We start from the raw sequence: 17801 nt of genomic DNA, 5'->3' as shown, positions 1-17801 counted from the left end.
GGTCACCTGAAGCACATCTCTAGAATGCATCATTATTACCAACAAAATGATTTTCATTGGAGTTAACGTCACTGTAAAACACAGTCCCAAAAATATTTTCTCTACAATGTCTGTAACTGACATTTAAATAGTTTTCTACTCATCTCTATGGCGGAGTCTACAAGCGTGTCTTTCCCGTCCACCAAGCTTCAGATTTAGGCCACCAAGCCCCCTGACATCAACCTTTCAACAGGTCCAACATAAAACTGCTCCACAGCGAGTGCCAGAGGGGAATCCATTGTGATCACCAATGCAGGCAATACCTTCAGGAGAATTCTAGTAGAACTGTATCGCTCAGATCATTTTGGCAGTTTCCAATTTTTGAGAATCTGAAAGTACCAGGCGGCAGTTGGCCTCCTACAGCAGGATGGGTGTATGGTTACATGTCTATTATCCACTGTAGCCATGTCTTCTGCGGTTCTTGTCACCCCACCGTAGCATATACAGCAATCTGTAATATAATAGCAGCATAATAACTTTTACAATTAAAATTTCAATGCAGCTTCCAGATTCTTTATTTTTACGTTAGACTGAGCACCAATATTAAAAAGTCCACATTTTCCTGCTGCTGCAACCCTACAGATTTCTATGTAAACCATCATTCTTCCTCCCTCCAGCCCTGCCGCCTGAGTAGGAGCAGAACTACTGAGCAACAATGTTCATTATGACCCATGGTTCCATTTCTAACTGCCACAGAAATAGTGGTGCTCTACATGTGAAGCTGGATACATACCGGGACAATAGATTGGTGGGCTGACTGATACAACAATTTCATTAAGTGTTCTGCACAATCAAAATTGTGCATATACAACAATCCTTCAGCCTGATGTTCCTGGCTACACGAACTGGTAGTGACATCATTGTCAGCGGCAACTGTGGCCAGCATGTGTGTCACCCTTACACACTGACTTGGTATGTCTGTGAACATCATCATCCACAGAGACAGTATATCGGCTCTACACACAAGCCGATGGTCCATCCAATATAGCGGCATATGTGTACCCAACCTTAGTGAAGCTACTGAATAAAATAGTTCTATAGTAAGCTGTATAGCTTCAAGCTATATACAGTATATCAGAGGTTCCCAAATGAGCTCCTCAAGGCACCCCACAGTCCAGACTATAATTTCAGTTATGTAATATTGAATTGTGGCAACTCTTTGCTACCATAGCTACTAATTACACAAACCTCAAAGCACAGAAACTAGCCTAGCCGCACTGGGAGTGCACGTACATGTCTGATGGAGCCACAATGGGCGTGGCTACATCTGTACATTGCCACACACTGATCGCTGAGATCCACTCCCCACTGCGTGCATGTTATACTTTTCTGTACCTAACTCTGTTGCTAGATGCTCTTGATGTCTGGAGAAAATAAAAATACTACTAATAAAGCCTCTGACACTACTACCACAGCTGCTACTAATAATAATAATTTAAAATCATTTACAATTAAAAAAAGTTAAATAACATATAATGATAAATATAAGGCTATCAGCTGTCAAAACTGGCATATACAGTATGGCTATTATATGAGGAAAATATTTAGGTTAGGCCTATATGCCAGGATAAGCCTTGCACACAGTATGGATCTTTGTATTTCATGACATGCACTGAAGTGGATATATGATTTTACATCAACTGAGAAAAATAAATTGAGTATTTGATAAACCATCTAACATATTATGCCCTAAACGTTACTTTCCTTCACTTTTTTGTTCACCTGCTCTGCTATCTTTATTAGTATTTTACAGAAATACTGAAGTGCTCGGTGCACAATGGAATTTCCTGCACTATATAAGAAACTGGATAACTAATATAAACTTCTCTCATTTCACAATTTTTGTTGACCTTTTTGTTTTTGTAGGAATTAAAAGCTGCCACTTGGTGGCATACCTTCTAAATTTGGTAGAGGTCCAAAAAAGAGGACACAATACACTAGTGATGTCAAGAGAGTTTCGACAGGAGATTACTTAAAACAGCTGTCCACTGTAGTGGCCTCTATGCATGAAAGGGCTAAACAGAAATTGGTTTGCTCACATTATACATCGTTTCCCCCCATAATCCCACATGATTATATAACACCCCTTGCAGATTACAAAACCAGGCCACACATGATTTTTATACACAGTGGCTGGTGGCAGGACATGGTTTATAGCTTGGTCAGTGATGTCACTACACAGAGATCATCTCCAAGTGCCGGCTCTTCTCATGCTGTAAACAGGTCACATTGACCCGGATTACTTGTTTACACTGCAGCATGACCTGATTCCTTCCTGGGACCAACCCTATCACAGCAATAACCCATGTTTTAGCAGCATTGAAAAAGGGGTATTAGTGGTGGCAACATTACATTTCTCAGGTGTAAATGGCACATGTTAGCTTTGTGGACAAACCTCACGTGATGAGATCCAATCACAAATATAAAACATTAGTTTGCACAGTATAAACAATAGGCTAAGTCAGGGGTAGCCAACCCTGGTCCTTGAGAGATACCACAGTTCACGTTTTCCAGGTCTCACAGAATCGCAAGTGAAGTAATTAGCTTCAACTGTGGATCTTTGGAAAACGTGAACTGTTGGTCGCTCTCGAAGACCAGGATTGGCTACCACTGGGCTAAGTGAGCTATGGTGCCATATACTGTACACAGCTGAGAAGACGCATCCAACCACAGTCCAGCAAACTATGCGCAGTGTTAATGTACTGCAATATCAAATACAATAAATGACCAAAGTAGAGACATTACATAGGGGGAAATCATGTGATTAAGAACATCAGATGCTGGAAGCTCGATCAGAATCTGAGAAACCAATTAGTGTGGACAATCCACATAAAATAATCTTAACAGGGAGGGGAGGGAGGGAGGGGAGGGGGGGAGGGGAGGGGAAGGGAGGGGAGGGGGGGAACCAGACCAACCTCTTGAAGGGTTAATGGTCTGTATCCCCGCTGACAGGACACAGCTCCTTAGGGGTTGTTTCGCATTACCCCCAGGGTGTGCGCGCACTCCAACAGCATACCGCCATCCCTAACAGAGCTGAAGATGCTGGAGTGGTAAGTACTGACACCGGGGTCCTGGTTAGCAGGTTCCCGATTACAATGGCGGCATAAGGGTGCGGCGGGCACTCGGCGCTGTGGTGCCCTTTGCAGGTACCCACACTGAAACTGAAATGGAATTTTAACCCCGTTTTCTGTAATAATGGAGTGTTTGCCAGTATAAAACACTGTCAGGGACCGCGCACCATTACGGGGGCGGCGCTTCCCACAGAGCGGGACCAGCAGCTCAGAGGTGCCATTTCCTGCAGCATCATATAACAGGCAGGGAAGAGCTGCTCCTCCAAGGACCCTCACAAACACCTTGTAACTAGTACCAGGGGTTTTTATAAAAGTGGGGGAGCAATCAATATATTGTGTGTATATATACATATAACAAACTAGTTACCTTATTAACCACTTGCCTGGCATGGTGGCATCAGATGCGACCATGCCTGCAAGTGCTTTATCTGAACTGGTCGCGCAGGATGCGACCAGTCAGATAAACTGTGTTAGCAGCGGGAGGGAAGAGAAACTTCCCTCCACTGCTGCTGTCAGAGGGTCCGGAAGGTCCCACTGCCTCCCTGCACACTCCCCCACTGAATGCCATGCTGCTGATCATTGCTGATTGGCCAGCACAGCAGGATACCCCACCCCCAGCGGCTGCAGACAATGGCAGCTGCTGGGGAGTGTAAATTAACCTCGCAAAGCCAAGGCCACCCTGTATACCTGGAGGCTGTCCCGGCTTTCAAAATGAAAGCGGCAATTTTTCTGATGTTCCGATGGTCGCAATGTTCCCGATCGATGTTTCAATGTTTTTTGGGGGGGGGGGGGGGGGATATTTTTTTTAACAAATCATTTTGGATAGGGTTAAATTCATGTTCTTCACCTAATTCACTTATTTTTAAAAAAACGACAATTTCGGAGTGGTTTTTGGTGAAAAAAAAAATTGTCAGTTAAGTGGTTAAGTCTCTAGTTTCTGCCCGGCAAAAGCACTGCTTTAGCCGATAGAGGCAATCACTGTGCTGGTTCTCTCCCTCTCTGTCTCACTCCATCCAGGCTTACACTGGGTCTCAGAGTTCTTTCACTGCACCTGTGTGTGTGTTCTGCTGTGTGTTCTGTCAATCTTCTAGAACTAAGTTTGTTCCCTCTCCAGGGAGATCTTTGCTGTGTGCACAATGCAGTCTCCTTTCACAAGGAAGCAGTGGAACCTGTGCGGCTGGATTCGATAAAGGGGATGATGTCTAATATATCATCTGAGCTGGCTACTGCCAGGCAGGAAAGACAAGAAATCTATGATGATTTTCTGGTTCAGACTTCTGATCTCAGACCTATCCCCAACCCCCTCTGGTGATTTCCCAGAAACGCACACTGCCCCATGTGCTCCAATCTGACTCTGATAACGAGCTGCCAGATATGGAGGAAGGCGGAAGTAGAGGTTGATACTGGAGACAATGCTCCGTCTCAGGGGGTGGAAGCACTTATCTACTCTGTCAGGGAGGTCCTGAATATCCCTGATAAAGAGGCAGAACCGGAGGAGGAATCAGTTTTTAATGTAAAACAAAAGTCTACTGCCACCTTTCCTGCCTCAACGGAATTAAACACATTATTCAAAGAGGCGTGGGTTAATCCTGATAAAAAATCCAAACCCCTAGGTGCTTGTTAAACTCCTTCCCTGTCCCCCCTGAGGTTAGGAAGGTGTGGGAAAATCCACCGATTGTGGATACCTCAGTGTCCAGGCTATCACGTAAAATTGTGCACCTGTACCTGGTGCTATCTCCTTGAGAGACCCTGCTGACCGTAAAATTGAGACTACACTCAAATCTATTTACACTGCAGTGGGAGTCGGACAGAGACCCACCATTGCCTTTGGTTGGATCTCAAGGGCCATTGTAAAATGGTCTGTTAACATAATAGAGAGTTTTGATACCATGCCTCAAGATGAGTTACTAACTCTCCTGCAACATATTCAGGATTCTGCAAATTTCATGAGTGAGGCATTATCAACTCTCGCTCTACAGACAAGGCTGTGTCGGCATGCAGGGCTCTGTGGCTGCGACAGTGGACGGCGGACGCAGATTACAAAAAATGTGTAGAAAACCTTCCTTTCACAAGGGAGGCTCTCTTTGGGGAGGAATTAAATCAGTGGATTTCACAAGCAACTGTCGGTAAGTCCACCTATCTGCCGTCAGCGGCTCCTCCAGCCAGATGTGCTTATCCCGGCCCCTCTCCCCAGTCCTTTCATGTGGCCAGATTTCGGGGCAGAGCCAGAAGTGCATCCAACGCAGCTCGAGGTAACTGGTAGAGCACGCAGGCCAGCGGCTGATGGTCCCCTGGAACAAGATTCAGGCTCTGCCTCTACCAATCCTTCCGCGTGACGGTTGGCCCCTACCTCAGGGGAAAATTCAGATGGGAGCTCGCCTCAAGTGTTTCAGCCATATTTGATCAAAATCCTGCCGGGATCCTTGGGTGAGAGACCTGGTCTCCCAAGGAAACCAGTTGGAGTTTCAGCAGCTCCCTCCTCACAGATTCTTCAGTTCCGGCTTACCAGCTTCACCTGTATCCAAGGTTACCTTGCTAAAGGCCATACAACGACTGCAACAAATGCAGGTCATTGTTCCAGCTTCTCCTCTACTCAGAAACCAGGGCTTTTATTCTAGCCTGTTCATGGTACTAAAACCGGATGGTTCGGCCCGGCCAATCTTGAACCTCAAATCTCTGAACCCATACCTCTGGGTATTCAAATTCCAGATGGAATCCTTCAGAACGGTGATTTCAGGCCAGGAAGGGGGGGATTCCTGGTATCCCTGGATATTAAGGATGCGTACCTTCACATCCCAATATGGCCGCCTCATCAGGCTTACCTCAGGTTTGCACTAAAGGAAGATCATTTTCAGTTTCGGACCCTACCCTTTGGCCTATCCATGGCACCTCGGGTGTTCACAAAGGTTATGGCGGAGATGATGCTCTTCCTCTGCGTACAGGGTGTGACTATCATTCCCTACTTGGACAATCTCTTCATCAAGGCCGTCTCCGAAGCACAGCTGTTGGACAGCATCGCCCTGACTACACGGCTTCTAATGGATCACAGGTGGATTCTGAATCTTGAGAAATCACACCTAGCACCATCGCAAAGACTACAGTTCTTGAGGATGATCCTGGACATGGGTGTCTCAGAAGGTGTTCCTTCCTATGGACAAGGCATTGACAATTCAATCAATGGTGAGATCCTTTCTGAAACCTCAGAAAATGTTGTTGCATCTCTGCATGAGACTGTTGGGCAAGATGGTAGCCTCGTACGAGGAAATTCAGTACGGAAGATTTCATGCCCGTGCTTTCCAGCTGGATCTGATGAACAAATGGTCGGGCTTCCACCTGCACATGCACCAACGGATTTCCCTGTCTCCAAGAGCTTGGATTTTGCTGCTTTGGTGGTTACAGATCTCACACTTGGTAGAGGGTAGTCGTTTCAGAAAATGGGTTCTGTGAACAACAAATGCGAGCCTACACGGCTGGGATGGTGTGACCCAAGGTCCTCAGTTTCAGGGGAGGTGGTCACCACAGGAGGCCTCTCTCCCCATAAACATTCTGGAAATCAGGACGATTTACAATTTCCTTCTACAAGCCCCTGCTCTCCTCCAACATCAGGCCATAGAGGTCCAGTCGGACAACGCCACGGCAGTGGCGTACTTAAACAAACAAGAAGGGACAAAAAGCAGGGCCGCAATGCGAGAAGTGTCCAGAATACTCCTCTGGGCAGAACGCAACACCATGGCCTTGTCGGCCATATTCATCCCAGGAGTGGACAACTGGGAAGTGGACTTCCTCAGCAGACACGATCTGCACCCAGGGGAGTGGGGTCTTCACCCGCAAATGTTTCAACTGTTAGTTCAGCGGTGGGGCTGCCCACTCATCGATATGATGGCTTCTTGTCTCAACAAGAAGCTGCGTCGGTATTGCTCCAGGACAAGGAATCCACAGACTGCAGCGGTGGATGCTCTGTCGGCACCGTGGGCTTACAAGTTCATCTATCTGTTCCCTCCGATTCCCTGGGACTTAAAAATACTGAAAATGGAAAGCATACAGGCAATTCTCACTGCTCCGGATTGGCCTTGACGGGCCTGGTATGCAGACCTCCTGACCCTCGACGAGCCCTGTCCTCTGCCACTTCAGGGAGATCTCCTTCTGCAAGGGCCATTCGTTTATCAAGACTTACCTCGGCTATGTTTGACGGCATGAAGTTGAGAGGGAGATTTTAGCCATAAAAGGGATTCCTGGAAAGGTTATCTTAACTATGGCCCAGGCTCGGAAGGTGGTCACATCCAAGCATTACCACCACATCTGGAAGAAGTATGTCTCATGGTGTGAGAGTCGACAGTACTCCACTGTGGATTTTCATCTGAGATGGTTTTTGCTCTTCCTGCCAGCAGGTGTGGATATGGGCCTTCGTTTGGGATTGATCACGGTTCATATCTCGGCCTTGTCTGTTGTCTTCCAAAAACAGTTGGCTGTTATCCCGGAAGTCCAGACATTCCTGAAAGGTGTCCTTCGTCTTCAGCCACCCTTTGTTCCTCCCACGGCACCGTGTGATCTCACCTTGGTCCTGACCTTTCTGCAATCAGAGTGGTTTGAACCCTTACACCAGGTGGACTTGAAATATTTGACTTGGAGACTGTCCTGTTGTTGGCCTTGGCCTCAGCGAGGCGTTTATCGGAATTGGGGGCCTTATCCTGTAAGAGCCCTTACCTCATGTTTCACGGGGTTTAGGGCGGAGCTCAGGGACTCGCCCGCAGTTTCTGCCAAAATATACGTTATGGTAAGAACTTACCGTTGATAACGGTATTTCTCCTATGTCCACAGGTTTCCACAGGATAACATTGGGATATGCTTGAGCATCAGCGGATTGGCACCAAATCGATCACGAGCTTTGTAGCCTCCCAGGATGCACCGGGCTCGTCCATATAATCCCGCCCACCGACTCAGTCAAATTAGTTGTTTCCAAAGCAATTAGGCAGGAGCATTATGTTGAACCCTATTCAGGCGAGAAGAACACACATGCACACCCTTCCACACAAGAGGGAAGAGGTTAGTGAGTATAAAGATTCTCAAATCAGGTGCGTCAGGGTGGGATCCCTGTGGAAACCTGTGGACATAAGAGAAATGCCGTTATCAACGGTAAGTTCTTACCATAACGTATATTTCTCCGGCTGGGTCCACAGGTTATCCACAGGATAACATTGGGATTTCCCAAAGCAAATTTTTGGTGGTGGGGACGCTCCTGATTGGACAGGAGAACCTTTTGCCCGAATTCAGCGTCATAAGAGGCAAAGGTATCCAAGGCATAATGTCTAATGAATGTGTTAATGGAAGACCATGTGGCTGCCTTACATATCTGTTCTGCTGAAGCACCATGTTGTGCTACCCATGAAGGACCTACCTTATGTGTAGAGTGAGCAGAGACATTACCCGGAACATGGAGATCAGCACGAGAGAATGCTTCTGAAATCGTCATTCGAAGCCATCTTGCTAGCGACTGTTTAGTAGCAGGCCATCCACTTTTATGAATTCCGTAGAGAATGAAGAGAGAATCTGTCTTTCTGACGGCACTGGTACGATCTACGTAGATTCTCTATGCACGGACTACGTCCAGCGACGCTTCTCCCGCAGACAGTCCCACTACCTGAAAAGCCGGGTCCACAATTTCTTCATTAAGGTGAAACTTAGAGACCACCTTTGGAAGATAACCAGACTTAGTTCTGAGAACTGCTTTATCTGGATAAAAAAAATCAGAAAAGGAGACTTACACAACAGCGCTCCTAAATCTGATACTCTTCTAGCTGATGCCATAGTCAGAAGAAAGAGTACTTGTCAACCATTTAAGATACACTTTCTTAAGTGGTTCAAACGGAGCCCCCTGAAGGGCTTTGAGAACCAGACATAAATCCCAAAGCTACTGCAGGAGGAACAAAAAGTGGTTGAATGCGCAGCATTCCCTGGAAGAAAGTACGCACATCCTGTAAAGTAGCAATTTTCTTTTGAAACCATACAGTTAATGCTGAAACTTGAACTCTCAAGGAAGCCACCTTCAAACCCTTATCCATTCCTGCCTGAAGGAAATCTAAGATTCTGGATACTCTGAAAGATTTTGGATCCATATTTCTTTTACTGCACCAATGAATATAGGCTTGCAATATTCGGTGATAAATGCGAGCAGAGGAAGATTTCCTTGCTCTAAGCATTGTTTGAATTACCTGTTGTGAAAAACCTCTTGATCTTAGGATAGAGGTTTCAACAGCCATGCCGTCAAAGACAGGCGATCCAGATGCTTGTGACAACAAGGACCCTGCATTAGTAGATCTGGACGTTGAGGGAGAAGAATTGGTGCATCCGACGACATCCTCTGCAGATCTATGTACCAATGCCTCTTTGGCCAAGCCGAAGCTATTAGAATCACGGCACCCTTTGCATGCTTTATTTTCCTCACCACCCTGGGTAGCAGTGAGATTGGAGGAAACAGATATGCCAGATAAAATTCCCATTTCACTAACAGAGCGTCCACCAGGGTCGCTCCGGGGTCTTTTGTTCTTGACCCGTATACCGGAACTTTGTGGTTCAGACAGGACGCCATGAGATCTATCTCTGGCAACCTCCACTTGTCTACTAGAGTCTGAAAGACCTCCGGCTATAGAGCCCATTCGGTTTCCTGAATTGTGTGCCAACTGAGAAAGTCCGCTTCCCAGTTTAGAACTCCTGGAACAAACACTGCGGATAATGCTGGAAGATGGAGTTCTGCCCACTTTAGTATGTGACTTACCTCCTCCATTTCTTTTTGGCTGCGAGTTCCTCCCTGATGGTTGAGGTACGCTACTGCCGTTGCATTGTCCGAGCGGATCTGGACTGGTTTTCCTCGCAGAATGTCCTTTGCCTGAATCAGTGCCATGTATATAGCTCGTAGTTCCAACAAATTTATTGGCAGGCAACTTTCTTTTTTGGTCCATTGTCCCTGGAACCATAATTTTCCGGACACTGCTCCCCAGCCCTGAATACTGTGATCCGTTGTCAGGATCTCCCAATCTGATATCCAAAAGGGTCTCCCCTTGTCTAGATGGGATGTCTGTAGCCACCAGGCTAATGACCTTTTTACCTTTACCGGAAGTACCATCATTTGTTTCTTTATTGTCTGATGTACTCCATTCCATCTGGTTAGGATCAAATGTTGCAAAGGTCTTGAGTGGAATTGTGCATATTCCACCATATCGAATGTCGACACCATCAAAACCCCATCACTCGCATAACCGTGTGAACTGATATTGTTTGACTGTGCAACAATTCCGGAGTCATCAACTGTACCTTGGATATTTTTCCCACAGGTAGAATTATCCTCTGCAGACCTGAATCCAATACAGCCTCTAAGTGAATCATCCGCTGTGACGAAATTAGAGATGACTTTGCCCAATTTATGAGCCATCCGTGTTTTTGTAGACAAGTTATTGTCTGTTGGAGATGGCTCAAAAGCAATTCCTGGGACTGTGCCAGGATTAAAAGATCGTCGAGGTATGGAAAAATTCTTATCCCCTGTTTGCGGAGATAAGCTGCCATAACCACCATAATCTTGGTGAATACTCTGGGGGCTGTCGCCAACCCAAAGGGTAAGGCTTGGAACTGAAAATGTTGCTGGAGGATAGCGAACCTGAGATAACACTGATGGTACAATGCTATTGACACATGCAGGTAAGCATCCTGTATATCTAGAGATACCATGTAATCCCCTGGTTCCATGGCCAAAATTATGGAACGCAATGTTTCCATATGGAACCTCGGTACCCAAATGTATTTGTTCAACATTTTGAGATTGAGAATGGGTCGAAACGACCCATTTGATTTCTGGACGAAGAATAGGTTGGAGTAAAACTCCCTCCCCCTTTGTTCCGGATGTACTGGGACGATTACTCCTGACTGAAGCAATTTGTGAACAGCTTCTTGCAGTGCCCTGGCCCTCGTCTCTATGTGAGACGGGCTGGTACAAAAAAACCTTCAAGGAGGCTGTTTTTTGAACGGGAAAACATAACCCTGAGATACCACTTCTTGCACCCAAGCGTCTGTTGTCGACTGCTGCCATATGTGTGCAAACTGAAGAAGACGGCCCCCTACCTTGGAGTCCCCCAAGTGGAGGCCCGCACCCTCAGGCTGATGGTTTCTGTTCTGGTTTGGAAGCTGGCCCTCTAGTGGCCCACTGCTTCCTCGTTTTACCAGACTTACTGTACTGGGTTTGCTTAGGTTCATTCTTACCTTTTGTTTTACCATGCCACCGAAATGGCCTGAACCCCTAGATTTAGGAGTATAACTGGCAGGAAATTTAACCTTCTTGGATTCAGCTTCTGACTCCAGAATCTCTGTCAATTCCTTACCAAAAAGAATGTTCCCAACAAAAGGCAAAGCTTCCAGAACCTTTTTGGATTCGGAATCAGCTTTCCATGTACGTAGCCAAATTGATCTGCGAGCGGCTACCGTTAAGGCTGAAGCTTTGGAAGCAATCGTACCCATATCCATTGCTGCTGCTTCTAGAAATAGTGCAGCCTGTTTCATATTGGCTATATGAGACTCCTGCTCCCTAGTGGGTGCTAAAAGCCCATTCTCTAATTCTTCAGCCCATTCAACTACCACTTTTGCCATCCAGGCCGAGGCCATAGCCGGCCTTATGACTACCCCTGACAGGGAAAAAATGTTTTTCAATAAAGCATCCACTCTCCTGTCTGTGACATCATTTAATGATGTTGAAGACAAAGGTAAAACGGATTTTCGCACCAGTCGAATGACGTGCGTATCTACTGTAGGAGGCACTTCTCTTTTTAAACAGTTCCCAGTTGGAAAAGGGTAGTACGAATCCCATTTCCCTGGAATTCTATATTTCTTATTGGGCGTAGCCCAAGGTTCCTCCATAATTTCAGTCAGTTCCTCTGTCCCTGGAAATTCTACCCTCAGGTGAAGTAGAGTAAATGGAGTCATCATCTGTTGTATCCTCCTGTGTAGCTTGCGAATTGGATGATATATTTACATTCGGTTTATCAGCTTGTTGACTTGTAGAAGCTGTAGGGTCTATACCATAAGATGGGAGCTGCATGTAAGGGTTAACCGTGTAACCTATTCCTGCAATAGGAGCTGCAGGGGCCAACCTGTCAGCTATACTGGATAGAGTCTGTACAAATATGGCCCAGGGTGGATCTATTTGTTGTTGAACAGGGATCTGCCTAGTAGTCTGCTGAAATGAAAAGCAATTTGCACACAATCCATTATTTCCCAAGGATTGAGTTATTAACCCCACCTTGCAGTATAAACATGTTGAGTGTTGGTGTTACTGTAGTAACCTCGTCACCTTTGCCGCTCTTAGACACGATAAATAATCAAGTCATCTACAGTGCTACACAATCTGTGACTGAAAACACTTTATATTGCATAAAAAGTGATATCAATCTGATCCCCAACCCAAGCACCAGCATTGAGGTTCAGAAAAAAACCCCACTGACAAACATATATAAAGTCAACAATCACACTAGCAGTCAGCCACATGATATTATTAGTCATATGAGCATATTATCAACTACAAACACATTTCAAGTATGTAGGCATACATTTACGGTTTTCTGTATTATACAGTTATTTTAATGTATTCAGACGCAATTGCGGAGAAAACTACAGCATTGTACAAAAACACACATATGCAATAGGCACTAAACTTAACTATTCATACTAACATAGTAGATAGAATTTTAGTGCTGTATAACCCTTACTCTGTAGAGTGGGATACAGGGAGACTCATCCCACTTCCAGGATTGATCAATGCGTTAGCAAACCGCTGAGTGGATCCAGACGCTACTAGTGTACACAGCCGCTCCAGTATTTTTATTGGACACAGACGCTCAGTGAACGTCAGTGCATGAAGACGCTCTGTCTGCGACCCAGTCTCTTAGCGGTCAAACTTTAGTGTACACAGACGCAGCGCCATGCTGCGACGAGTTCCCTTGTGGTAGTGTCTGAGACGGAAGTGAGGCAATCAGTTCATGGCGGGAGACGCTCGGAAACTGGTCATGAACTGGGGGGAGGGGCGACCAGGAGAGCGTCTGACTCCCCACTGCTGGCATCAACCCTAGGGATCGCAGCCTCAAACTATTCCTGGCGCCTTCTGATCCCTAAAGCCTAGCGCTAGAGCACCCGTGGTGATGGCGCGCCAGCTACTGTTTGGTAGTCTCCTCCCAAATCAGTGCGGCTGTGTCCATATTCCCCCTCTAGCGGAACCGATGCCTTACCATCTCCCCGTGCTCCGGCCACAGCCTGGTCACGTCTGCTGGACCTGCTAGCAACATCCGACACAGACGCCCGTCGAGACAGCACTTGTACCGTGGGTAAGCGCTGTTGCGGCGGAGAGTTGACCTGGCGGAGAGTTGTTGGAGCGACTCTTTCCAATATACGTGTAAGACGCTGTTTGGAATGTTCACTAAAAAAAAAAAAAAAAAAGGTAAGACTATAATTTAAAAAAAAAAAAGCTCTTAGGGCTGCCAAACAGAGCAGCCCTGTGACCATGGTCCGACTCCTGGCGCACCAAACAAAAAACTGATTTGACTGAGTCGTGGGCGGGATTATATGGACGAGCCCGGTGCATCCTGGGAGGCCACAAAGCTCGTGACCGATTTGGTGCCAATCCGCTGACGCTCAAGCATATCCCAATGTTATCCTGTGGATAACCTGTGGACCCAGCCGGAGAAAGTGGTGTTGGCATTTCACATCAACCAACCGATGATTGTTCCTGTGTTGTCTGACACGTCTGTTTCCTCAAAATCCTTGGACGTGATTCAAGCTTTGAGGATTTATGTCAAGAGAACTGCTCGTCACAGGAAATTTGATTCACTTTTTGTTCTATACGACGCTACAAAGATTGAATGTCCTGCTTCAAAGCAGTCCATTGCTCATTGGATTCGGATGACTATCCAACAGGCTTACTCTTCAGCTGCCTTGCCGCTGCCAAGTTCTGTTCGGGCCCACTCCACAAAGTCGGTGGGTTCCTCATGGGCGGCTGCCTGTGGTGTCTCGGCTTTGTAGTTATGCTGTGCTACCACTTGGTCTGGTTCAAACACTTTTGTGAAGTTTTACAAGTTTGATACCTTGGCTTCTAAGGACCTTCAGTTTGGTCGCTCAGTTTTGCAGGGGTCTCAAAATTCCCATCCGTTCTGGGAGATTTGAGATATCCCCATGGTAACTCTTACCATCCCAGTATCCCCTAGGAACGTGAGAAAAACTAGGCACTTTGCTTCGACTTTTCCTTTAAGGGTTGTTCTTGTGTGTTTCTTGTTGGGTCTGCTGTTGCTGTCCCATTTTCAGGCAAAGAGGACGCCCAACGCTAGCAGAGTCTCGCTTGACCTGGTGTGCAGCAGGGCTGTTTGGCATAACTGCAGTAAAGATGTATGAAGACACATCTGTACAAAGCTTTAAGTCTGTGTACGGATCCTTTAATCCCTATGGAGAACACTAAATACACCCATAATGCCTGGAGGTATATATACACTCAGGAGTATGGACCACACTGTACTGTAGAGATCTGCGATTTGCACTATTGCAACGTCTAACCACTATGTGTTCAACAGAAAGACATTTGCCTCTGATCCCACACTGGCTGGAAAACGTACATAGATGGGTCCTCATGCATCTAGCCTCAATGCGCCATGCAGCGGGAGATACCTGGTGTGAGTGAGCTGGCTCTGATACATTGTAGCATTTTGATTCAGAGACTCAATCGCACACAGATATACAAGTGTCATAAATGAAACTACTCATGCGTACATCACATTGCGCATAAAATGCATTTTTTCAAAGAGGACGCCTGACGCTAGACTCTCACGCAACCTGGCGTGCCAAGAGGGGCTGTTTGGTGTGACTGCAGCAAATATGTATGAGGACACATCTGTAGACACAAATTGCTTTACCACAACTTTAAACAAGATGCATCACAGATTATGTAGGGAGATGGCTCTTTCAATGCATTGAATCATTTGTATTGGTAATTTTGTTTAGGGCATATAGATTCATTCCAAAACATACATACATATATGTATGTGTATATATATATATTTTTTTTTTTAAGTAACACTACAGCGCATGGTATTTCTAGATTAAAAATTCTTTACAGCTGTAGTGCAAGTAGAGTAATCCCGGAAGACAGCACAGAATAGCATGCATTGTGTAATGCGATAACATGAATCGGCGGTAGATTACAGTATTACTGCTTTTGTGCTGTAAGCATCAGGAAACAGTAGAGATATCCTTGATAATTCTGATTCCACGTTTATATGTCAGAGGGACGAGACATCTAAATGTGATTTATTTATTTACTTGTTTAGGGGGTAAGAGTCTTGGTGTTTTGTAAATCTAAATAAATAAAAATATAAAAAAAACTTTATGAACAGAACACAATCCCTTTAACCACCCACCGTAATATACAACAAAAAACCCAGCTTGTCACATTCATATCCTAAAGCATGCTTCATGCTTCCCATGCGCTAATACGATTAGAATATACCAGACACCTACATACAGCAGAGATGGCTATTTTGTAAGTAGAATCTATATATTTAAATGGCAATAAGCAATTTCCCTGTGAGAGCAACTACTCCGTAATGACAACCCCCTGATTTTGATGGTTCAGATGTCATTTGATATGGTGTGTGATGTAGATGTAAATTAAGGTTGTAGAATTTTGAGAAGTGGTCCGGTTGTTGAGGAATAATGCGTCAAAGTTGTGATCCCCCCCCCCCCCCCCCCCCCCATAGATAAAGAATTGAGTGGGGGACACGCACTTTTTTTTTTAATTTCAAGCAACTGTTTTCTAGTTAACACTTAGGAGAATACGGAGCATAAACTCAATAGAATAATTTGACATTCTGAAATGCAACCACAGGCTCCCGCAGCATTTATAGGCTGATGTGTCCAGAATACTGGTCCAGGTCACAGGACGGCAGCCTTCAGTGTGGTAAATGATGGGAGCATTTTATAGGCAGTTGGGAAAAGCTGTTTTTACATTATTATTATTATTATTACCACCACTAGAAATAGTAGCCATTGTTTGGCACAGTACATGCTACATGTGTTTATGTAGTGCCTACTCCAGTGATGTCCGAGCAGGGTGTTTGGACAGAAAGCACCAGACCAGGGCCTGGTGTAATAAGCCTGCAGGCATGGGTGGAATTCCGCTGAGTCTGACCGTATTATTTTTTTTAAAACATATGTTTATCAAAGCATGGCATGGTACAATTAAAAAAATAATAATAATAATAATAATTTCAGAAGTCAGACAGTGATACGAAGCCTGGTAGCATGAATCATTTATAAAGCAAAACTAGGTTGCCTTTGCCTTTTAAATTACTGCTGCTTTATAGATGTAGACAGACTCGGCAGAATGGTGTCCACGCCTGCATCACGCACACGGGCCCTAAATGTGTGGTGTTAAGAAAAATATATTCAAAGGAGTTGCAATGACAATGCTTTACAGATAACGGGAGAGATTTATCAAACCCTCAAATGACAAGTGGATTCTGAGGAACCAGTCAGATTTGAGCAATCCTATATCTAGTACAGTACATGCTATAAAATCTGATTAGTGCTATGTGCAACATCACCACTTGGTACTCCGTAGGTTTGATGAATCTCCCCAAATATTTGTAATGAACACTGACTGTCTTATGATTTGTGCATCTGCTCCTATTTTCTAGATTCATCTTTATTATAATATAGCAATTCCAGTGCATATTCCCTGCCAGCTCTGTCCGCAGACATACAGCAGGACAGCTACACTGTAGACTGCAGGGATCTCAGAAGTCGTTACCAGATTTATAGGAAGAAAAGTGTCCTTCACTTTAATTTCATAGTTAGTATCTTATCTGTATTGTTAGTTCTGTATATAACACACATAAATACAGAATAAGTGAGGAAGAAAAGAAACAGGTAGAGCACCCATACCTGCACGGAATACGATGCACACAAATATAGTTGCTATTCACTGATGTCATTGACGGACAAACTGCATGCAGGTTTTTCATCTTTATTCTGGGTACCTTCTGGTGACATGATCTGAGGAGACAAAGTGAAGTTTCGGGACTGCCTGCTAGACTTTGCTAGCTTCTTCAGTTCACTGGCGATAGAGATTCCCTTTCTCTTGTCATCTCTTGCTGCCTGCTAAGAAACAACTGTGTATTAGGCACATAGTGGTATACTTATTAAGCTTAGTTAAATCTGGAAAAAAATGAGTTTTCGCCAAAGATCAGGCGATTGTGCCTTTTAGGAGTCTACCTCTGGTGACACCTTTCCCTTGCAAAGCCTCCTTAGCAAGCACAGCAGCACTACAAGTACCTCCACCACCTAAAACAGAGGATTCCTCACTGGAGAAAGAAGCATTTGCCATAAATTCCTAAGTAGAACCCAGAGTTTGTAAACTCATTCCAATCAGGGAAATCTGCTACCAGCACACTTTCCTCCAGATTAATTCTCTTTTCTGGTGCACTTGATTCCTAATGTCATAGTTAGTAGTCAGTTAGGTTGAGACTTAGTGACAAACAACTGGCTGTTTCTGTAGAGATTACGTTTTGTTCATTGTAATGACACCTGATTATATGACTGTAGGCCGACAGAACGCATGTCGCTGCTTCTGGAAATGGCATTTATATAACGGGGGGAAAGACAGGATGCTGC

The 17801-nt window shown here is 45.1% G+C and overlaps 1 protein-coding gene across 13 annotated transcripts in view; it reads right to left on the bottom strand.

Moving 5' to 3' along the window:
• Window positions 1-401: 401 nt before the first annotated feature.
• Window positions 402-17801, bottom strand: part of PLCE1 (phospholipase C epsilon 1) — a 624299-nt gene continuing 606899 nt past the window's right edge. For 9 of the 13 annotated variants that reach the window (XM_063961638.1, XM_063961641.1, XM_063961643.1 and 6 more), the window contains 2 exons: window positions 17073-17288; window positions 402-490 (listed from right to left, as the gene is read on the bottom strand). In XM_063961638.1, coding sequence (XP_063817708.1) covers window positions 17106-17288 — 183 coding nt within the window. In that variant the 3' untranslated portion in view covers window positions 402-490; window positions 17073-17105. The remainder of the gene's footprint in view (window positions 491-17072; window positions 17289-17801) is intronic. The other 4 variants (XM_063961640.1, XM_063961642.1, XM_063961650.1 and 1 more) reach the window with 1 other exon arrangement.

Source organism: Pseudophryne corroboree, chromosome 3 (assembly GCF_028390025.1).
Source record: "Pseudophryne corroboree isolate aPseCor3 chromosome 3, aPseCor3.hap2, whole genome shotgun sequence".
Classification (NCBI taxonomy): domain Eukaryota; kingdom Metazoa; phylum Chordata; class Amphibia; order Anura; family Myobatrachidae; genus Pseudophryne; species Pseudophryne corroboree.
Note: the sequence above shows the minus strand (reverse complement) of the source record. Positions and strands in the feature narration are given on the sequence as shown.